General features: G+C 44.1%; 1 protein-coding gene across 3 annotated transcripts in view; it reads left to right on the top strand.

Annotated features, from left to right (window-relative positions):
- The window catches only part of LOC140721562 (NACHT, LRR and PYD domains-containing protein 3-like), a 30860-nt gene extending 8545 nt beyond the window's left edge, over positions 1 to 22315 (top strand). The window contains exons 2-13 of one of the 3 annotated variants that reach the window (XM_073036385.1): positions 1133 to 1225; positions 7703 to 7869; positions 8777 to 8948; positions 9045 to 9095; positions 12737 to 14474; positions 15555 to 15641; positions 15797 to 15967; positions 16123 to 16293; positions 16449 to 16619; positions 20922 to 21092; positions 21248 to 21415; positions 21580 to 22315. In XM_073036385.1, coding sequence (XP_072892486.1) covers positions 1165 to 1225; positions 7703 to 7869; positions 8777 to 8948; positions 9045 to 9095; positions 12737 to 14474; positions 15555 to 15641; positions 15797 to 15967; positions 16123 to 16293; positions 16449 to 16619; positions 20922 to 21092; positions 21248 to 21415; positions 21580 to 21682 — 3231 coding nt within the window. In that variant the 5' untranslated portion in view covers positions 1133 to 1164 and the 3' untranslated portion in view covers positions 21683 to 22315. Of the gene's footprint in view, positions 1 to 1132; positions 1226 to 7702; positions 7870 to 8776; positions 8949 to 9044; positions 9178 to 12736; positions 14475 to 15554; positions 15642 to 15796; positions 15968 to 16122; positions 16294 to 16448; positions 16620 to 20921; positions 21093 to 21247; positions 21416 to 21579 lie in introns of those variants that run through there. The other 2 variants (XM_073036386.1, XM_073036387.1) reach the window with 2 other exon arrangements.
- The last annotated feature ends 1240 nt before the right edge of the window (positions 22316 to 23555 follow it).

Below are 23555 nucleotides of genomic sequence, written 5' to 3'. Positions count from 1 at the left end.
GGAACGTTTCCAGGGCGCAAGCCTGGGCAAGGTATTTTTCTTATGGAAGATCGGCAGTCGCCCAAGCTGAAAGTCTCCCCTCTCCACGCCACCAATGTTGTCTGAAGGAAGGGCATTAGGGCTGTGTACTGCATGGAACAAAGCACAAATATATAACTGACTCCCTTTGCGCATACCACACCCTCACTGATGCAACCAGTTACCATAAAAAACATCATAAATTCACAACGCAGGATACAATGCTGATAGAGAACAGATACATGGCTCCTACACACAGGCTCAGCTCTGATACAGAGTCTTCCACCTGAAATGTTAACATACTCTCTGTCTTGTTGATTAACTCCAGCATCTTATTTTATTTATGTTAATGACTTTCCCCAACTTGTTGTTTTGGATGTATGGCATGTCGACATTGTGTCATATAACTAACTATCTGATAATAGCCAGGTGATATGCTGAAAGAAATCGTAACTGAGTTTTGGTGCTAATAATAGTCTTAAAGTCCTGCCGGAAAAAAGCTATACTGGTTCAGGACAAGATGTCACGATGCTATAGGTGATATTGCATTGTTCAGGATGTCGGAGTGTCTCTCTGTAGACTCAAATCCTATATTGCCGTAGGTGTCAATGCCAGGCGATGTTAAACTGAAAGGAGACGGTGAGAATCAGGTCTGACCGAGAAATCTGTATAATCCAGTGACGAGAGGAATAGAAGTCTCATCATCAGCAGAAATGATTCACCCCACACTGCTGTAACACTTGTCCATTACTCACCACAGCGCCACCAGTGGTAGGAGGACCAAAGCCGTGGCCGCTGTCTGCCCAATCTGCCTTGCCATTCCGTAGACGCAACACACCTGGTCCAGGACACAAGATTGGTTCCAAAAAGGGAATTGCCTGCAATACAGAGAGTAGATACCCTGGAAAATCCTGGTCCAGTGTACAATCCATGGAGAGATCGGAAATGGACATTGTGTGACTGTGGGTGGATGGGCACAGGTGGATCAGGCCATGTCAAGGCTTCAGTGGATCGGCCCAAGATGTTTGGAAGTGTTTGCCTCTGTTTAAAAACAAAACAGTATTCTCCTTTAATTAATGTCTGACCCTCCTGTTGTTGTTTTGTTTTGTTACAGAACAGTAAAAACTGATCACACCTGTCCCCAAAATGCATCAAGGTTCGAGCAGTGGAGGAGCTCCAGTGACGTCAACGTCGAGAAAGGACACGGGTATGTTGGCGAATTATTTTAATTTATAAATACTCTGCGGATTCTGCGTCTGGGTTTAATGCAATATAGGCAATTCACAAAGTATTTGTCAAAACTGAGCAGGGAGATGAGAGAGAGAGAGAGAGAGAGTTAACATCTCTGGGGAAACACAGTCACACGTGGAAGGAGTACAGTTACCGTCTGCTCCTGCTCCTCTTACAGATTGTGATGCACATTAAAATAGCGAGTCATTCCAGAAGACAAGACATTCTGCAGGTGCTGAAAGTTTCGGGCAACAAAAAGACACACAAAATATTGGCAGAATTCAGCAGGTCAGGCAGCATCCATGGACAGGAATAAACAGTCAACATTTCAGATCAGGACAACAAGGAATACAAAGTAATGTGGAAATATCTGGAATTTCTGTCCCCTCATTTCCAGTCCAATGAAGGGCCTTGGCCTGAAACGTTGATTGTTTATTCTCCTCCATAGATGCTGCCTGACCTGCTGAGTACCTCCAGCATTTTGTGAGAAATCCTAGAGATTTGCTAAGGAAGGGGTTGACCAGGCAGGCAGACAGTAACCGAGAGCAAAGCGGTGGTGATGGGTAGTACCAGGAGAGTGATGCTGATGGGTTACTATATTCTCAGGAATAAGCAGAGTCCTTTCAAAACAGGGAGGTATATTCCTGCGGACATGAAAGAGCAGACTTCAACAGATGGAACTATACCACCTCCTACACCACCGGCGACCCCTACCCTCCGGCCCAAACCCGTTCTCCCATATATATATTTCGGACCGTGTTTTGTTTTTTAAAATTTTTTATTGAGTTTTCAAATGATTACAGAAAGAAAAAAAATCTACCCTTCCCCCCTCCCCCCTAACATCCCTATAGAAGAATAGAAAAAGAAAAAGAAGAAAAAAGAAAGAAAGAAAGAAAGAAAGAAAGAATGCCTCGATATTGGAAGATCCCCACATGCTCCACGGAGTTCATAATAACTTTAGTATATATATTTATTTATTTCCCCAAATAACCAATTATTTTATCTTCGGAGCGCCTATATATTTAATCCTGTCTTTTGTAAAAAAAGGGTGCCAAATTTTCAAAAATGTTTCATATTTATCTCTTAAATTATAAGTAATTTTTTCAAGTGGAATACAGCTAGAAATTTCATTCTTCCAACGATCTATCTTAAGTATGAATCCGATTTCCAAGTAACTGCAATAGCCTTTTTGGCTACTGCCAGTGCAATTTTTATGAATTCATTCTGATATTTATTCAATTTGGGTTTTGGTTTTATCCCTTCAATATCGCCAAATAAAAATAATATTGGGTTATGTGGAAGTTGTGTTCCAATAATTTGTTCCAGTAAAACTCTTAAATTTGTCCAAAAAGGTTGAATTTTAGAACAAGACCAAGTAGAATGTAAAAAAGTCCAATTTCTTGGTTACATCGGAAACACTGATCAGATAAATTTTGGTTTATTTTTTTTTTGTGGTGTAATATATAAGTGATGTAAAAATTATATTGCACTAATCTTAACCAGACATTTATTGTATTTGTCATACTATCAAGACATAGTCTTGACCAATTTGTTTCTTCAATTTTAATATTCAAGTCAATTTCCCATTTTTGTCTTGACATGGATTCCTTGTTTAATTGCCTGTTTTTGAATCAAACTATACATACAAGAAATAATTTTTTTGAGTTCTTCCTTTTTGAATTAAAGTTTCTATTTCATTAGATTTCGGCAATAACATTGTTTGACCCAATTTTTCTCTTAAATAAGCCCTTAATTGGAAGTAACAAAAAAGAGTGTTGTTTGATATTTTATATTTATTCTTTAATTGATCAAATGACATTAATATACCTCCTTCAAAACAATCTCCTATATATCTAATCCCTTTCTGAAACCAATTATATAAAAATTGATTATCCATTATAAAAGGAATGTCAATTTTGAATTAAAGATCTCTTTGCTAATAAAGATTTCTTTATCTCATCATCAACATTTATCTTATTCCAGAAATCAAATGTTTTAATATAGGAGATTCTTTCTTTTCCCGTATCCATTTAGATTCCCATTTATATATAAAAACTTCTGGTGTATCTTCTCCTATTTTATCTAGTTCTATTCTAATCCATGACGGTCTATCTTTCTCAAAAAAAGATGCAATAAATCTAAGTTGATTTGCTTTATAATAATTCTTAAAATTTGGAAGTTGTAACCCTCCTAGATCAAAGTTCCATGTCAATTTTTTCAACGATATTCTTGACATCTTACCTTTCCAAAGGAACTTCCTCACATATTTATTTAACTCTTGAAAAAACTTCTGGGGCAGTTGTATTGGTAGTGATTGGAATAAGTATTGTAATCTAGGGAATATATTCATTTTTATGGTATTTACTGTACCTACTAATGTTATTGGTAATATCATCCATTTATCAAGATCTTCTTGAATTGTTTTCAATAATGGTAAATAATTTAATTTATACAAGTTCTTTATATCATTATCAACTCTTATACCTAAATATTTTATACCGTTTATCGGCCATCTAAATTGAGTTATTAATCGACATTGACTATAATATCCTTTAGTAAGAGGTAAAATTTCACTTTTATCCCAATTTATTTTGTAGCCTGATATTTTCCCATATTCTTCTAATCTAGAGGATAATTTATGCAACGAGTACAATGGGTTTGTTAAATAAAGCAGAACATCATCAGCAAATAAGTTAATCTTGTATTCCTCCTGGTTAACTCTGAAACCCTTAATATCTGGGTCCATTCTAATTAATTCAGCTAATGGTTCTATCGCCAACACAAAATAAAGCAGGTGATAATGGACAACCTTGCCTAGTTGACCTTGTTAACTGAAATGCTGTTGAAATTTGACCAATTATCACTTCTTTAGCTTTGGGATTAGTATTTAAGGTTTTAATCCATTTTATAAAGGATACTCCTAATCTATATTTTTCCAATACCTTAAATAAAAAATCCCATTCCAATCTATCAAATGCTTTTTCTGCATCTAAGACAATTGACACACTCATTTCCTCCCTCTTTTGTGCTAAATGAATTATGCTAAGTAACTGGGTTACATTATCTGCCGATTGTCTATTTTTGATCAATCCTGTTTGATCCATATGTATTAATTTTGGTATTTAGATAATCTGTTAGATAAGATTTTTGCTATTATTTTATAGTCAGTGTTTAACAAAGAAATAGGCCTATATGATGTTGGCTTTAAAAGATCTCTTATCTTTTTTTGGCAATACTATTAAAATAGCTGTCGAAAATGATTCTGGAAGTTTATGCATTCTTTCCGCTTGATGTATTAACTCCATAAGAGGAGGAATTAATAGATCTTTAAACTTTTTATAAAATTCAGGTGGACAACCATCTTCTCCAGGGGATTTATTACTTTGAAATGATCCTAGAGCTTCTTCGACTTCTTTTAATGTAAAAGGCACATCTAATACCTTCTGTTCTTCCGAATTCAATTTTGGAAGAGTTATTTATGATAAAAAAACCTTTCTATCTTGACATTATCATTTTGTGGTTCTGATTTATACAGTTCAGAATAAAAATTCTTAAAAGTTTCATTAATTTCTAAAGGTTTATAAGTAATTTTATTTACTTGTTCGAATTGCATTTATCGTTTTAGAAGTCTAGTCTGTTTTTAACTGCCAAGCAAGAACCTTATGTGATCTTTCACCTAGTTCATAATATATCTGTTTAGTTCTCATAATTGCTTTTTCTGTTCTATATGTCTGAAGTGTATTATATTGTAACTTCTTATTAACAAGTTGTCTTCGTTTTTCTTCTGTCAGATATCTTTGAGATTCATTTTCTAATTTTGTAATCTCTTTTTCCAATTGATCTATTTCTATCATATATTCCTTCTTAATTTTAGAAGTATAACTTATTATCTGACCTCTCAAATATGCCTTCATTGCTTCCCACAATATAAATTTATTATCAACTGAATGTGAATTTGTATCTAAAAAAACCTGAATCTGCTTTTTCAAAAAATCACAAAAATCTTGACGTTTTAGTAATATTGAATTAAATCTCCATCTACAAATTGATTCCTCTTTATCTATCATTATCATTGTCATTATCAAAGGAGAATGATCTGACAATATTCTTGCATTATATTCCATATTTTTCACTGTCTTGAATATTCATTGTTAATAGGAAAAATATCTATCCTTGACTAAGTTTTATGTCTATTTGGATAAAATGAATAATCTCTTACTTTTGGGTTAATTCTTCTCCATATATCAATCTTTCATCAATTATAAAGTTAATTTTGCTACTTTTGATTTTGTGACAACCTTTGTTGATCTATCTAAAACTGGATCTAGACAAAAGTTAAAATCTCCACCTATTAATATCTTGTCATGTGCGTTAGCCAAATTCAAAAAGACCTCATATAAATTTTACATCATTTTCATTTGGTGCATAAATATTCATACGAGTCCATAGTTCTGAAAAAAGTGACAATATATAATTACATATCTCCTCTCCGAATCAATTAATACATTTTCTATTTTAATTGGTAAATTTTTATTAACCAAAATTGCAACTCCTCTCGCCTTTGAGTTAAATGAAGCTGCAATAACATTTCCAACCCAATCTCTTTTTAATTTCTGATGTTCTTTCTCTATTAAGTGTGTTTCTTGTAAAAAAAAAAAGGTATATCCATTTTCATTTTTTTAATGTGTGTTAAGATTCTTTTTCTTTTCACCGGTCCATTAAGCCCATTAACATTAAAACTTTAAAAATTTAGTAAATTGGTCATTATTTTTAATTGGGTTACTCCAATCTATAATAATACATAATCTTTCAACTTTGTGGTACTTTGGGGAATCTTTTTAAAATTCTCCATGTTGCTATGTGTGTCCCCACCGATCATCCAGGCAAAAAAAGAAAGATAGAAGAAAAATAGATTATAAAGAAAAAAACAAAATACCCCCTACCAATGTTGTGGATGAAAAAAACCACAACATTACCCCCCTCTGTTTTACGGGTCATGGCAATCGCCATGACTACACACGTGAATCCCGTAGCAATCGATCCAAATCTCACCCAGCTCCCCCGCGACATAAAAAAGTATATATATGAGAAGAAAAATACTACTCGCAATTAATATTTCTCCCCCTGTATCATCCTTAAATGTCCATCAATTCCATTCACTGTCTCTGTCTTCATCTTTAATCCATTACGCTTGGAAATCTCTTGGAAATTATCAGTGTTGCTGGGTGACGCATTATGAATTTATAACCCCTTTCCCATAAAGCTTTTTTCACTGGGTTAAATTCCTTTTTTCTCTTCAAAAGGTTATAATTTATATCAGGATAGAAAAGAACTGCTTTCCCTTCTATCATCAATGTCACTTTACTCTTTCTGACACATTGGGCAGCCGCCTTCAGGATCTTTTCTTTATCTTGGTATCTTAAGCATTTTATCAAAATTGATCGCGGATTTTGATCAGCTTGATGTCTTGATCTTAAGGCTCTATGAGCCCTTTCAATTTCAATTAGAGTTTCTTCTTCCATTTCCAAGTTCTCAGGGATCCATTCTTGAAAAAAAATTATTGGATCTTCTCCTTCTATATCTTCTTTAAGTCCAACAATCTTAATATTGTTTCGTCTGCTAAAATTTTCTAGCTTATCCACTTTTTCCAACAATTGTTTTCTTTCTAATGTCCAGGCAGAGATATTATCTTCCATTTTATTCATTCTTTCAACCATGTCTTCCGTTGTTGCTTCCAAGTCTATAATTCTCTTTATCATTTTTTCCTGTCTTTTTATCATTTTATCAAACATAATCTCCATATTTATCTTTTTTATTTCTTTTAATGCGTTTAATTTTTCTAATTTACGCATTATTTGCATCAAAGTTTTTTCTATATTTCCACAAAAACTTTTACCTCCATCTTCGTCTGATTTATCCAGAGAATCTGAATCGGCCGCAGATTCACTTGCACTTCCGGTTTCAATCGTAACTGGGATTTGTAGTTTGAGTTGCTCGCGTTTGCGCATGCTCCTTCCTTCACGTTTGCGCAGTTCTTGTTGGTCTTTTTCTTTAGAAATGGTCAATGTTGCCGCAGTTTCCTGTTCTGTATCACCGCAGGTGAAATGTACCTGAGCCCGCGGTTCTCTCGCAGAGGTGGGCCTTGATTCTGTTCCAATTTGTGTTGTCTTCACGGTAATAGTTTTCTTCGTCTTCTGTTTATGAGACACAGTTTGAAACAATCCGGAGTAGTTTATAAGTAACTTTTAGAAAGTATTTACTAACTTTTCTTCACGTAAACATCAATCTACTGATTTTTTACGGGAGCTGGTTTCCCGCGTCTCCATCCTACGTCATCACGTGACGTCCCCCCACCCTGCCCGGACGGTGTTTTGTGATCTTTAGGTTCCAGAGAGAAAGTTACTACCCTGTATGGTGTTGAAATGTCTTTAATGCTCCTAATTTTCCTTCACAGGTCCGAGCTCAGTGATCACCGAGCTCCTGGCAAGCTGGGACGATTTCCAGCTGCTGCAGTTGACGGATTTCTACCGGGACAGGCTGGAACAGACCATGGAAAGAGGGGTGCACGGAGTGAGCCTGGCGTTAACGGACGAGAATCAGTTCAGCGGAGAGGAACATCGGGTGAGTGGGAGAGCGAATGGGTTTGAATTTTCACACATCACAGGACTGATGGGTGTCGGGACTCTCACTCATCGGATAATAGAGCATAACAACAAATCAGAAATAAATATATATAATTCTTAAAGCTGTGAATCTGAAGGAATGACTGAAAGAGTTGTAAATACCCCTGCTGCAGCTCAATGTTCAGAGCGAGGGGAGTAGGCAACAGTTCTATGATGTTGCAATAAACGAGCTTAAATGGAAATACGGTAGGAATTTTTATTTCGGGAAGAGTGTACAGTGTGACGGCAGGATTCAGTAAGAACCGGGGCATTGCGACTGGATGTCACAGGAGCTCGAGTGTGTTCTGTTCTGGGTGGAGATCATTCTGTTACAATCTGTAACTGCAAACAGTGTGGATTGGGGAGTACTGCCATGTTGTAATGAGTAATCACTGAATAAACCTCCACTGGAAAAGGCAAAGGAAAGGCATCAGGTGTCAGCCGGTAATCCACTGTCATGCTGGACACTGGCGGACTGAGGGGATGAATCACATCATCTTTTCTGCAACTTCTCTGAGACTGCTCACTCTGTTATAAAAACCCTCCTGACTTCTTTCTTCATCTGTGATCAATATTTTCTGATTCTGTTTTACACCGTCAAATCCGGTGAGGAATTATTTATGGATTTGGAGCCACGTCAATGAAGCGGTCACAGACCAGCCAGGATCTCATTGACTGGTGGACCAGGTTCACGGTGAATCTCCCTCCGTGTGCTCTGCACTCAGAATGTACAGTCCATGTCCAGACAGGATCAGCACCCGTCCGGGTGACTGCTCAGTGTGATCCCGTTACAGAGCACATCATTTACTTCTCATTCTCTGTGTGAATCTGTCAGTCCCCAATATGTTCACTGTTACTCTTCACAGAAAATCTCTGATCTCGCTGATAAGGGAGAGCGGGCGGACAGTTCTAAACTCCTCCTGAGCCTGGTGATGGAGAAGGGCTCCTGTGCCCGGAGGGTGATGTGGGAAACCTTTGTGAAAATGCGGATTGGTGTCCCAGAGTTGGACAAAATACTGAAAGAAATACAGGAACATGGTGAGATATCAGATATTAATTTACTTTTGGATTCAAATATTACATACTTAAAATTTGAGGAATTGAAACGTGTAAAATTATTTTAAATCTGAACAGGTTGTGTTCCGGTCCATCAACCCTTACCGGGGATTCCCAGGGAGCTGAAAGGTAAATGAAGAAACCGCTGTTTCCATCAATGGTTGATGTTGTGTAGGGACCTATCATTGCTGAGCCAGGAGGATTTGATCAGGTAAATGTTCCACCGTGTCACAACACACAGTGAGACACATGGAAAAATGTTTGCTGGAGGGAGAGTTTTCACAGGACATTATGAGGAAGCACGCAGAGAGTTGGGGGCGTTGCTGAAAGGGATCACTCCTCTCTGGGTCCTGCAAAGACAGGTCCCCCTACCGGGGTCAGAATGGAGAAGAGGGCAATCTGAGGAGCGAAACTATGGGAAATTTCTCACTCTGAAAAATGAAATAATATCCCTACCACCCAACCCAACACCCTCATCCTGAACCACATTTCTAAACTCCCTCAGATCCTACAGGTTATCATTTTTTAGAATTGGGAATCCATTGAAGTTATCGTCACAGAATAAGCATGACAACATCCATTTAATGAGAAAAGCAGGTAACACCCCAACTAGTCTGTTTAATCCCAGAGCAGCATATGAACCCCACTCGCTCCACCTTTGCAACCCCTTAGTGCAAACTCTGCTAAAATTATCCAGCTCAATTTCCCACTCAGTAATCCTGGAATTCCATCAGGAAACAATGTTAGTGAGGGGGAGATCAGAGACAAAATCCTCAGCTGAAATTCATGTGTGTCTGTGTTGTGTGGACACTGTGGAAGGGTAAGAGATGGGAATTAGGACAGAGAAACCGAGGGTTGTGGGATTGCAGCAAAAAGGTGGAAAGTACTGAAGATATCTATAAATAATATTGCAATTAATTAAATTGTGACCGTCTGGATAGGAAACTCACTACATCCGTAAACACATTGTGTCACCGAAAATGCAACTGGTATCTCTTGGGCTCAAGAAATTGTGAGGCTTCATCATCGCAGACTGAGTTGGATCACTCAACTGCACATTTAACAGAGGAGAGGGCGAAGGAAAGACAGACATCGTAAAAATTATTAATCTCACAGTAGCCCATGCTTTAACTGATTACTCGAAGCCCTTGAACAGAAATATAAGGCCACAACGTTCATTCAGCCTGTCTCATTTCCAAGAACAAATTCCAAGGACGTTAATTTTCAAATGGTTACAGAGGATGTTTTCAAGCTGTTCACGCCTCTGTCATCTGTTATTGCTTTCACCACTGACAGGGTCCTGACACACTGTGAGATCCCAGACACACCTGGCAGTGTCCTGGCACACAGTGAGACCCTACACAACCCTGACAGTGTTCTGACACACTGTGAGACACCACACACCCCTGACAGGGTCCTGACACACTGTGAGACCCCACACATCCAGACAGGGTCCTGACACACTGTGAGACACTACACACCAGTGACCAGATGATGAAGGACTGAGAGAACCCACATACCCCTGTTAGGGCACAGACACACTTTGATACCCCACTCAACCCTGACAGGGTCCTGACACACTGTGAGACCCCACACCCACCCTAACAGTGTTGGGAAACATTGTGAGATCCCACACATGCCTAACATGGTCCAGAAAACTGTGAGACACTACACACCCTTAACAGGGTCCTGACACAATGTGCGACCCCACACCCTTGATAGGATCCAGATACACTGTGAGACCCCACACACCTGTAACAGGGTTCTGATATGCAGTGAGACCCCACACTCCTCTGACAGTATCCTGGCACACTGTAAGACACTTTCAGACACCACAAACACCGGGCAGGTTCTTGACACAGTGAGAGACCGCACACACTCCTGCCAGGGTCCTGACACACGGTGAGAACCCAGACACTAATGACAGGGTCCTGAAACATTGTGAATTCACACACACACCTGGCAGGGTCCTGACACACAGTGAGACCCCACACACCCCTGACAGGGTCCTGACACACCGTGAGATCCCACACACCCCTGACAGGGTACTGACACACTGTGAGACTCCTCACACCCCTGACAGGGTCCTGACACACTGTGAGACTCCACACACCACTGACAAGGTCCTGACACACTGTGAGATCCCACACACCCCTGACAGGGTCCTGACACACTGTGAGATCCCACACACCACTGACAGGGTCCTGACACACTGTGAGATCCTACACACCCCTGACAGGGTCCTGACACACTGTGAGACTCCACACCCACCAGACAGGGTCCTGACACACTGTGAGATCCCACACACCCCTAACAGGATCCTGACACACTGTGAGACCCCACACATACCAGACAGGGCCCTGACACACTGTGAGACTGCACACACACCAGACAGGGTCCTGACACACGGTGAGACTCCACACACACCTGACAGGGTACTGACACACTGTGAGACCCCACACACCCCTGTCAGGGTCCTGACACACTGTGAGACCCACACATACCAGACAGGGTCCTGACACACTGTGAGACTCCACACACACCAGACAGGGTCCTGACACACTGTGAGATCCCACACACCCCTAACAGGATCCTGACACACTGTGAGACCCCACACACCCCTGTCAGGGTCCTGACACACTGTGAGACCCCACACATACCAGACAGGGTCCGGACACACTGTGAGACCCCACACACACCTGACAGGGTCCGGACAGGCTGTGAGACCCCACACATACCAGACAGGGTCCTGACACACTGTGAGACCCCACACACCCCTGACACGGTCCGGACACACTGTGAGACCCCACACGCCTGACAGGGTCCTGACACACTGTGAGACCCCACACACCCCTGACAGGGTCCTGACACACTGTGAGGCCCCACACACGCCTGACAGGGTCCTGACACACTGAGAGACCCCACACACCCTTGACAGGGTCCTGACACAGTGTGAGATCCCACACACCCCTGACAGTGTCGGGAAACACTGTGAGATCCCACGCACCCCTAACAGAGTCCTGACACAGTGTGAGATCCCACACACCCCTGACAGGGTCCTGACACAGTGTGAGACCCCACACACGCCTGACAGGGCCCGGACACACTGAGAGACCCCACACAACCCTAACAGGTTCCTGACACAGTATGAGATCCCACACACCCCTTTCACGCTGTGAGAATCCACACATCCCGACAGTATGCTGACACACTGTGAGAGCCAGGCACATTGCAAGACCCCACACACCCATGAAAGGGTTCGAACACATTTTGAGATCCCGCACACCCCAGCCAGCCACCCACAGTGCATGTGCTGATCAGCAAATCTGTCTCTGTATTTTGAATCAGTGATGCTAAGAGGGGGAAGTTGTGATTCCCTGACCTGTTCCTTTGGTAGCATTCCCACTACCCTCTTTGCTATGTCTATACACCACATCAACACAGGGGATTAAAAGTTTCTTCCACAGGAATAATGATATCTGTGGCAGTAGTGGGATGTTGTCCAGTACGGGACAGTCGGGCATCAGTAAACTACCAGGGAAATACTCACCTTCACTGCACAATTAATGTGGAAATGTGATCATCTGGTGTTTATCTAGACCAGGCCTCACTGTCCAGTCAGGGGTCTTTTAATCAAATTTACTTTACTGTACGAACATCCATTGATGAATCCATTAATGCCATGGGTTTGAGATAACTCTCGTGTGCTTAGATACTGAGTTCTGAGTTGAGGCATCTAACAGTTTGTCTGCTGTCTGTTCCCATTGAAGATGTTCAACAGAAACACAAGGAGACTCTGCGGGCACAAACTGAAACACTGAGAGTGAACACGATCCTGATGAGGGAGAAGGTGAAGGTTTTCCAGCTGGTTGATCGATACGCTGAGCTCACGGTCATTTCTACTGTTCGAGATCGGAGACTGGTGGAACATGAGCTGCTGGCAAGAGGCAGAGACAACGAGGAGTGGAGACAGAACCATCTCCGCGGAAAGCTGGAAAAAATCCGGACTGATCAGTTGTTCCAGAGCAGCTTTACCCGGAGTAAATCCAAATCTGGGAGTTCAACAGCAATGGCTGGAGAACCGGGGATTGGGAAAACAACAATGGTACAAAAGATTATTTATGACTGGGCCGCGGGGGAAATATACCAACAGTTCCAGTTTGTATTCAGTTTCAAATTCCGGGATTTAAACTCCATTAACTGTAGAATAAACCTGAAGGAACTGATTCTAGATCAGTATCCTTACTTTGGGAATATCCTGAGAGACGTCTGGAAGAACCCAGAGGGATTGTTGTTTATATTTGATGGTTTGGATGAATTCAATGACAAAATTGTTTTTACTGACAGTCAAAGAGACACAGAACCTCGGTCCACATGCAGAGATCCTGATTTCAAGTGCAAGGTGTCTGACATTGTGTACAGTTTAATCCAGCACAAGCTGCTCCCAGGGTGTTCAGTGCTGGTGACCACCCGTCCCATTGCATTACATTTATTGGAAAAGGCTGAGATCAGTGTCTGGGCTGAAATCCTGGGATTCGTTGGTGAGAAAAGGAAGGAATACTTCTTCAAACATTTTGAAGATCAGACAGTGGCGGCAGCTGTTTTCAAACACGTGAACGAGAACGAGATCCTGTACACCATGAGCTACAACCCCTCCTACTGCTGGATCCTCGCTCTGACACTGGGCCCCTTCTTCACACAAAGAGTCAAGGACTCACACCGAGTTCCCAAGACCATCACCCAACTGTACTCCTACTATATTTACAACATCCTGAAAAACCACGGCCGTGAGATTGAGAACCCCCGTGATGTGTTACTCAGGGTTGGTCAGATGGCCTTCAGAGGGGTGTCCGAGAAGAAGATTGTGTTTACAGATGGAGATTTAATCAAGTACAATCTGCAGCCTTCCCAGTTCCTGTCCGGGTTCCTGATGGAGCTTTTGGAGAGAGAGGATTCGTCCCGGAGCGTGGTGTACACATTCCCACACCTCACCATCCAAGAGTTTGTAGCTGCAGTCGCACAATTCTTGATTTCAGATGGCAGAGATATTATGAAACTCCTCACTGAAGCTCACTACACGACAGATGGTCGATTTGAGGTATTTCTCCGTTTTGTTGCTGGTCTCTCCAACCCAATGACAGCTCGGGGCCTGGAGGAGTTTCTGGGTCCATTTCCTCATCAAACAACCTGCCGGGTGATTGACTGGATGATGGAGGAGATTAAACGCCAGAGTGGAAACACGGGGAGTGAAGCTGGTAAAAGGAGCCTCCTGAACACATTGCACTACCTGTTTGAGTCTCAGAATCGTGGACTGGCTCAGGCCGCACTGGGATCTGTGGAAACACTTTCATTCAGTGGAATGACACTGACACCGATTGACTGCGCGGTCCTGTCTCATGTCATCGGACTCTGTGATAGAATAAAACACCTCAACCTGGGGAACTGCCACATTCAGTGCGAAGGAATCCAGCGGCTGGGACCCGGGCTGCACAAGTGCCAGGAGTTGAGGTAACTTGATTTATCTCTCACTCTGAACTGTGAAACTGTTCCATTATGTTGTTTCAATGTAAAGGTATTTGCTTAAAACTGCAGTAATTCAGATTGTGAAGAATGGTGACAAATGACCCAGGGATCCGTCAGTAATTCCCCAAGGATGGGAGGGTTCTGTGGTTCCTTGTGAAGGGATTTTGGAGACTTCATCAGATCAGTGAACATCGGCCATTGGTTTAATGGCAGTAAATCACAGGAATGGCTGTGTTTCTTGCTGTCTGTGACACATCCATTGACAATGTTCCTTCTCACTGTTACTGACACCCAGACCGATACTGACTGCAGCAGGTGGGTCAGAGTTTCCCACGCGCTTCCCGGTGACGGACAAGAGACCGTCAGCAGACTGTCCCAGTGAGAAGGAAAGAAATACCATCGTGAGATTGTCCTCCCTTGCCCTTCCCCGTGTGTGATTATCACCATCAGTCCACCTGTGTGACTGTGCTCACTATCAGATACCCAGAGCCCATGGGTGCATCTCCTCTCCCGATTGTGGGTCTCAGTTCAGACACACCCCTCCCTTGCAATCTATTTCTGGATCTTCTTATCCTATTGGATTATCTTTTCCCATCGGTATACTGCTGCGGGACTTCTCATCCTCATTCCTCTTCCTCCTGAGTGTCTTCTAATCCTCATCCCCCTTCCTCCTGCAGATTCTGTCTTCCCATCCCTTTTCCTCAGGTGGGGAATCTTCCACCGTCTCCTATCGACATTTCCATATTCACAACTCTTCCTCACTGTGGGACTTTCTCCCATCCTTCATCTCTGCCCCTCCCGACCCTCTCACGTCAGGAACACTTTTCTAACCATCAGGGAAAGAGACAGAATATGTGCAGATTACAGGGTCACACCAACAAACTAAATTACTGACATTCGGTGAATACGCTGGAGCTGGACAGTGAGGGACATTGACAGTGATGGGAACCTCGATCAGTGATTTACTGAAGGGTTTAATGTTTCCTGAAATATCCGAGTGAGAGAAATTCCCTCAGACCCATGGTTTGAATCACTTTGTTAATCAATCTGTCTGTTTGTGTTTAGACTTGGGGAGAATGAACTGGGAGATTCGGGAGTGAAACTGGTGTCTGTGGCTCTGAGGAATGCGGAGTGTAAAATACAGAAACTGTGGTAAGTACCAGACTGTTGGAGTTTGTGTTTACAATCACTGGGTGTCTGACACTGAACATTAATGTGATCAGTAATTGTGTTACCAATAAACACTGGGGATCTGTACCATCTCCTGTCTCTCTGTGTCCTTCACCCTCACTCTCTCTCATCTCCAGGCTCTGGGATGTCAGTCTCACATATTCTGGTGCCGAGGATCTCGCCTCCGCTCTCAGTACGAACACATCACTGACGGAGCTGGACATGAGTGAGAATGAACTGGGAGATTCAGGAGTGAAACTGGTGTCTGCGGCTCTGAGGAACCTGGAGTGTAAAATACAGACACTGGAGTAAGTACCAGACTGTGGGAGATTGTGTTTACAGTCACTGGGTGTCTGACACTGAACACTAATGTGAACAGCAATTGTATTACTAATAAACACTGGGGATTTGTACCGTCTCCTGTCTCTCTGTGTCCTTCACCAACACTCTCTCTCATCGCCAGGATGATCGATGTCGGTCTCACAGATTCTGGTGCCGAGGATCTCGTCTCCGCTCTCAGTACAAACACATCACTGATGGAGCTGAACCTGAGTAATAATGACCTGGGAGATTCAGGAGTGAAACTGGTGTCTGCGGCTCTGAGGAACCCGGAGTGTAAAATACAGAAACTGGGGTAAGTACCAGACTGTGGGAGATTGTGTTTACAGTCACTGGGTGTCTGACACTGAACATTAATGTGATCAGTAATTGTGTTACTGATAAACACTGGGGATTTGTACCATCTCCTGTGTCTCTGTGTCCTTCACCCTCACTCTCTCTCATCTCCAGGCTGATCGATGTCGGTCTCACAGATTCTGGTGCCGAGGATCTCGCCTCCGCTCTCAGTACGAACCCATTACTGACGGGGCTGGACCTGAGTGAGAATAAACTGGGAGATGCAGGAGTGAAAATTGTGTCTGTGGCTCTGAGGAACCCGGAGTGTAAAATACAGAAACTACGGTAAGTACCAGACTGTGGGAGATTGTGTTTTCAGTCCCTGGGTGTCTGACACTGAACATTAATGTGATCAGTAGAAACAAAGAAAACCTACAGCGCAATACAGGCCCTTCGGCCCACAAAGCTGTGCTGAACATGTCCCAACCTTAAAACTAACTAGGCTTTCCTCAAAGCCCTCTATTTTTCTAAGCTCCATGTAGCCATCCAGGAGTCTCTTAAAGACCCTATCGTACCCGCCTCCACCACCACCACCGGCAGCACATTCCGCACACTCAACAATCTCTACGTAAAAAAACTTACCCCTGACATCTCCTTAAAACTAAGCCTTCTCATGCAAGTCATTTTTGCCCTGGGAAAAAGCCACGGACTACCCACACAATCAATACCTCTCATCATCTTATACACCTCTATCGGGTCACCTCACATCCTCCCTAACTCCAAGGAAAAAACCCGAGTTCTCTCAACCTATTCTCATAAGGCATGCTCCCCAATCCAGGCAACATCCTTGGAAACACAAAGCACACTGCAGATGCTGTGGTCAAATCAGCACGTACAAACAAGCTGGATGAACTCAGCAGGTCAGGTAGCATCCGTTGAAAGGAGCAGCTAACGTTTCGGGCCTGTTGATTTATCCTTGAAAATCTTCTCTGCACCATTTCTGTGGTTTTCTTCCTGTAGTGAGGCGACCAGAACTGAGCACAATACTCCAAGTGGGGTCTCACCAGGGTCCTATATAGCTGCAACATTACCTCTCGGCTCTTGAACTCAATCCCACGACTGATGAAGGCCAATGCACCGTATGCCTTCTTAACCACAGAGTCAACCTGCGTAGCAGCTTTGGGTGACCTATGAACTGGGACCCCAGGATCCCTCTGATCCTCTACACTGCCGAGACTTACCATAAATACCATATTCTTCCATCACACTTGACCTGCCAAAATGAAACACCTCACACTTGGTTGAACTCCATGGGCAACTTCTCAGCCCAGTTTTGCATTTTATCAATGTCCCGTTGTAACTTCTGATAGCTTTCCACATTGTCCATAACACTCCCAACCTTAGTGTCATCAGCAAACTTACTAACCCATCCCTCCACTTCCTTATCCAGGTCATTTATAAAAATCACAAAGACTAGGGTCCCAGAACAGATCCCAGAGGCACTCCACTGGTCACCGGTCTCCATGAAGAATATGACCTGTCTACAACCACTTTGCCTTCTGTGGGCAAGCCAGTTCTGGATCCACAAAGCAATGTCCCCTTGGATCCCATGCCACATGACTTTCTCAATAAGCCTTGCATGGTTTACCTTATCAAATCCTTGCTGAAATCCATATACACTACATCCACTGCTCTACCTTCATCAATGTGCTTAGTCACATCCTCAAAAAAATTCAGTCAGGCTCGTAAGGCACGACCTGCCTTTGACAAAGCCATGCTGACTATTCCTAATCATATTTTGCCTCTCCAGATGTTCATAAGTCCTGCCTCTCAGGATCTTATCCATCAACTTACCAACCACTGAAGTAAGACTCACTAGCCTATAATTTCCTGGGCTATCCCTACTCCTTTTCTTGAATAAGGGAACAACATCCACAAACCTCCAATCCTCCGCATCCTCTCCCGTCCTCATTGATGATGCAAAGATCATTGCCAGAGGCTCAGCAATCTCCTCCCTCGCCTCCTACAGTAGCCTGGGGTACATCCCGCCATGTCCTGGTGACATATCCGACTTGATGCTTTCCAAAAGCTCCAGCACATCCTCTTTCTTAATATCTACATTCTCAAGCTTTTCAGTCTGCTGCAAGTCACCCCTACAATCGCCAAGATCCGTTTCCGTCATGAATACTGAAGCAAATGATTCTTTAAATACCTTCACTATTTCCTCCGGTTCCATACGCAGTTTCTCATTGTCACACTTGATTGGTCCTATTCTCTCACATCTTATCCTTTTGCTCTTCGCGTACTTGCAGAATGCCTTGGGGTTTTCCTTAATCCTGTCCGCTAAGGCCTTCTCGTGGCCCATTCTAGCTCTCCTAATTTCATTCTTAAGCTTCTTCCTGCTTGCCTTATAATCTTCCAGATTCATATCATTACCTAGTTTTTTGAACTTTTCGTAAGCCCTTCTTTTCTCGACTAGATTTACAACAGCCTTTGTGCACCATGGGTCTTGTACACGACCATCCTTTCCATGTCTCATTGGAATGTACCGACTCAGAACCCCACGCAAATATCCCCTGAACATTTTCTACATTTCTTCGGTACATTTCCCTGAGAACATCTGTTTCCAAATTATGCTTGCAAGTTCCAACCTGATAGCCTCATAGTTCCCCTTACTCCAATTAAAGGTTTCCCTATCTTGACTGATCCTATCCCTCTCCAATGCTATGGTAAAAGAGATAGAATTGTGATCACTATCTCCAAAATGCTCTCCCTATGAGAGACCTGACACCTGACCAGGTTCATTTCCCAATACCAGATCAAGTGCAGCCTCTCTTCTTGTAGGCTTATCTACACACTGTGTCAGGAAACCTTCCTGAACAGACCTAACAAACTCCACCCCATCTAAACCCCTAACTCTAGGGAGATGTCAATCAATATTTGGGAGATTAAAATCTCACACTTCAACAACCCTGTTATTATTACTCCTTTCCAGAATCTGTCTCCCTATCTGCTCCTCGATGCCCCTGTTACTGTTGGGTGGTCTATACAAAACACCCAGTAGAGTTATTGACCCCTTCCTGTTCCTAACTTCCACCCACAGAGACTCCATAGACAACCCCCCCATGACGTCCTCCTTTTCTGCAGCCGTGACACTATCTCTGATCAACAGTGTCACAACCCCACCTCTTTTTCTTCCTTCCCTGTCCGTCGCGAAACATCTAAAACCCGGCACTTGAAGTAACCATTCCTGCCCCTGCACCCTCCAAGTCTCTGTAATGGCCACAACATCATATCTCCAAGTGCTGATCCACGCTCTAAGCTCACCTGCTTTGTTCATAATACTCCTTGCATTAAAATAGACACATCTCAAACCATTGGACCGAGCGCGTCCATTCTATATCACCTGTCTATCCTCCCTTTCGCACTGTCTCCAAATTTTCTCCATTAGTGAGCCAACCTCCCTCTCCTCCAACACATCAGTTCGGTTCCTACCCCCCAGCAATTCTAGTTTAAACTCTTCCCAGTAGCTTTAGCAAACCTCCCTGCCGGGATATTGGTCCCCCTGGTAATCAATTGCAATCCGTCCTATTTGTACAGGTCACACCAGCTCCAAAAGAGGTCCCATTGATCCAGAAATCTGAATCCCTGCCTCCTGCTCCAATCCCTCAGCCACGCATTTATCCTCCACCTCATTCTATTTCCATTCTTACTGTCACATGGCACAGGCAGTAATCCCAAGATTACTACCTTTACGGTCCTGCTTCTCAATTTACTTCCTAACACCCTGTAGTCTGTTTTCAGAAATTCTTCCCTTTTTCTTTACCAATATGTACCACGACCTCTGGCTGATCTCCCTCCCACTCCAGGATAACTTGGACGCGATCTGAAACATCCCAGACTCTGGCACCTGGGAGGCAAACTACTATTCGCGTTTCTTTCCTGCGTTCACAGAATCACCTATCTGAACCCCTAACTATAGAGTCCCCTATCACTGCTGCCATCCTCTTCCTCCAGGGAGGCCGTCCCCCCCTTCAGCAGTACTCAAACAGGAGCACTTATTGTCAAGGGGGACAGCCACAGGGGTACTCTCTAGTACCTGCTTCATGCCCTTCACTCACCTGACTGTGACCCACTTCTTCAGTCTCCCGTGGCCCCGGTGTGACCACCTGCCTGTAACTCCTCTCTATCACCTCCTCGCTCTCCCTGACCAGACGAAGGTCATCGAGCTGCATCTCCAGTTCCCTAACTCGGTCCCTAAGGAGCTGCAGCTCGACACACCGGGTGCAGATGTTGCCGTCCAGGAGGCTGGGAGTCTCCAGGATCTCCCACATCTGACACCGAGCACAGAAAACCAGCCTCACACACATACTCTCTGTCTGTATTGTAAACAGATAACCTACCTCGCCTCGACCCTTTATCGCCGAAGCCCCGTTGAGCCAAAGCCTTCCTACACTGTCTCCCGCTCCTCTGACGCTCGCTTTGTAAATCTGTCTTCCTTTTAAACTCTTTCTGCTGTTCTCACTGGCTGACTTGCACAGTCGTGCTGAAGAAAAAAATCAGTAATGGTGTAACTGATAAACACTGGGGATTTATACCGTCTCCTGTCTCTCTGTGTCCTTCACCCGCACTCTCTCTCATCTCCAGGCTGACCCATGTCAGTCTCACAGATTCTGGTACCGAAAATCTCGCCTCCGCTCTCAGTGCAAACCCATCACTGACGGAGCTGAACCTGAGTGATAATCACCTGGGCGATTCAGGAGTGAAACTGGTGTCTGCGGCTCTGAGGAACCCGGAGTGTAAAATACAGAAACTGTGGTAAGTACCAGACTGTGGGAGATTGTGTTTACCGTCACTGGGTGTCTGACACTGAACATTAATGTGATCAGTAATTGTGTTACTGATAAACACTGGGGATTTGTACCATCTCCTGTCTCTCTGTCTCCTTCACCCTCACTCTCACTCATCTCCAGGCTGGACAATGTCGGTCTCACAGATTCTGGTGCCGAGGATCTCGTCTCCGCTCTCAGTACAAACCCATCACTGACGGTGCTGAACCTGGGATACAACTCGCTGACAGACCGATCTGTCCCCGCTATCTGCCGCCTCATACTGACCCTCCCGAGTCTGGAGTGGATCTGGTGAGTGTTTGTGTTAATGTTTAATGTGATAAAATATCAGCAGATCTACGGGTTTTCTGGTGATATTTGTCTGTGAGAGTTGTTAAAACATTAACCCCAGTCCCCTGTTACTGACACTGTTGTGTAATCTGTTTATTTCATCTTTATTCTCCCAACTGTTTCAGCCTGGGGTCGAATCAGTTCAGTGAGATCGGGGGTAAGGAACTGAGATGTCTGCAGGGAGTCAGACCCGGACTGAGAGTGATCTGTGAACATCTGAATGTGTGAACATCCCTGTCCGTGGAATGGTGGCATTTTGCCCGATTCTCCGCCCTCCCCTTTAACGCCCGCCATTACCTTTAATGGCCGCGCGCCGGATTTAGTTCCCAATGGTTTTAACGGAACCGGCTCCAGTATCGGGCTCGGTGACATCTGAAGCCGTCCCGCAGTGACCTATTTCCGCCTGTTGTCCAGCTGCCACCTGTGTGGGTTCGAGACTGCCCCAGGAAGTACAAAGACCGGAAGAGCCCGGGGTCCAGGGCTCAGTCTCGGACAGCGGTGTCCCAGGGTGGGATTATGCAAGGTGAGAATCTTTTTGCTCCCTTTGCTGAGGATGGGGAATTCGGCAGCCTGGCCGATATAATGATGTTAAATTGACAAATCCCTCGGCAGTGACCCTGGATCTGCAGCGATCCCGGACACGACCCTGAAGTGTGATTTTATAATCATCGGTTCCCCGATGCAGAGTGACGGTGAGAAACGGGACTGATTATTCAAACTGTCACTTGTTGTCGCCGGTCAGTTAATTGTGTGTGACTGTGAGTGAGTCGGGAGCAGCTTATTTATTCCCGCACGTCAGCAGCTCACTCGTTGTTTAATTTACATTTGTCATGATGAAATCAATAAACCGCTGTAACTTCCTGTCCTGGTGCCGGACTCGAGTTTTATTTGAGGTTTCTGTTGCCCCCCGCACCCTGTGCACTGCAACAGTGGGTCGGAGCTCCTCACACTGACACAGTAGCGTCTCAGCTCCAGGCTGAGGGAGGTCGGACTGACAGAGTCTGGATGCCCAGTATCTCGTCTCCACCCAACCCACATCGTGGCTAACTGCCCCGCATCAGATAAAATCGACTATAATAGAGGTGTGTCCATGAAGTCCCAAGTACAAGTACGGATGGGGGATGAAATACCAGCGTTAAAGGCAGAGTGAAGTCTCTCCACATTGTCCCATCACACACTCCCGTGGTCAGACACGGTGTGAAGCTCCCTCCACACTGCCCCATCACACACTCCCGGGGTCAGACACAGAGTGAAGCTCCCTCCACACCGTCCCATCACACACACACCCGGGGTCAGACACAGAGTGAATCTCCCTCCACACTGTCCCATCACACAATCCCAGGGTCAGACACAGAGTGAATCTCCCTCCACGCTGTCCCATCACACACTCCCGGGGTGAGACGAGGAGAAAATCTCCCTCCACACCGTCCCATCACACACTCACAGCGTCAGACAGAGAGTGAATTTGCCTTCCTCTGTGCTGTCTATTTCGCCCTCTCCTGTTCTGTGGCGTGAGATTTTTTTTAAATCAAGATATACTGTATTCAAAAATAAAATTATTTACAACAAACCATTTGATGACTCTGTCCTTTACAGATGTTTCTATGCATTTCCACACTTTCAGCCACTCATGTGGCACTCTGTTGGTTCATCTTTACACACCATTGTTGAGGGGTGAACTCCCCACCACCCAATCCCACACACTCCTGCTGGAGAAGAACCCTAAACCGTGGTCCTTCCCCACTGGGCCCTTGCGGTGACTGCACCAAGTATCAGCGCGTCCCTCAGCACATACTCCTGCAACCGAGAAGGTGCCAGTCAGCAGCATTCCCCCACGGTCATCTCCGTGTGCTGGAAGACCATCAAGTTTCTGGACCTTCACCGAGTTGATGATCTGCCAGCAGCACCGGATGTTGGTCTCCTTGTGCGTCCCCGGGAACAGCCCGTAGATCAGAGAGTCCTCTGTCACGCAGCTGCTGGGGATGAATCTCGACACCGTCCCTTCCACCCTTCTCCACAAACCCTCAGTGTGCAAAGAGGTGGGTCACCGACTCCTCCTCACTGCAGTCCTCCCGTGGGCAGCAGGTTGTGGAGGCGACGT

The sequence above is a fragment of the Hemitrygon akajei genome, unplaced genomic scaffold (assembly GCF_048418815.1).
Source record: "Hemitrygon akajei unplaced genomic scaffold, sHemAka1.3 Scf000057, whole genome shotgun sequence".
Taxonomy (NCBI): Eukaryota; Metazoa; Chordata; class Chondrichthyes; order Myliobatiformes; family Dasyatidae; genus Hemitrygon; species Hemitrygon akajei.
The sequence above is the reverse complement of the archived record's forward strand: the minus strand, read 5'-3'. Positions and strand labels throughout refer to the sequence as shown.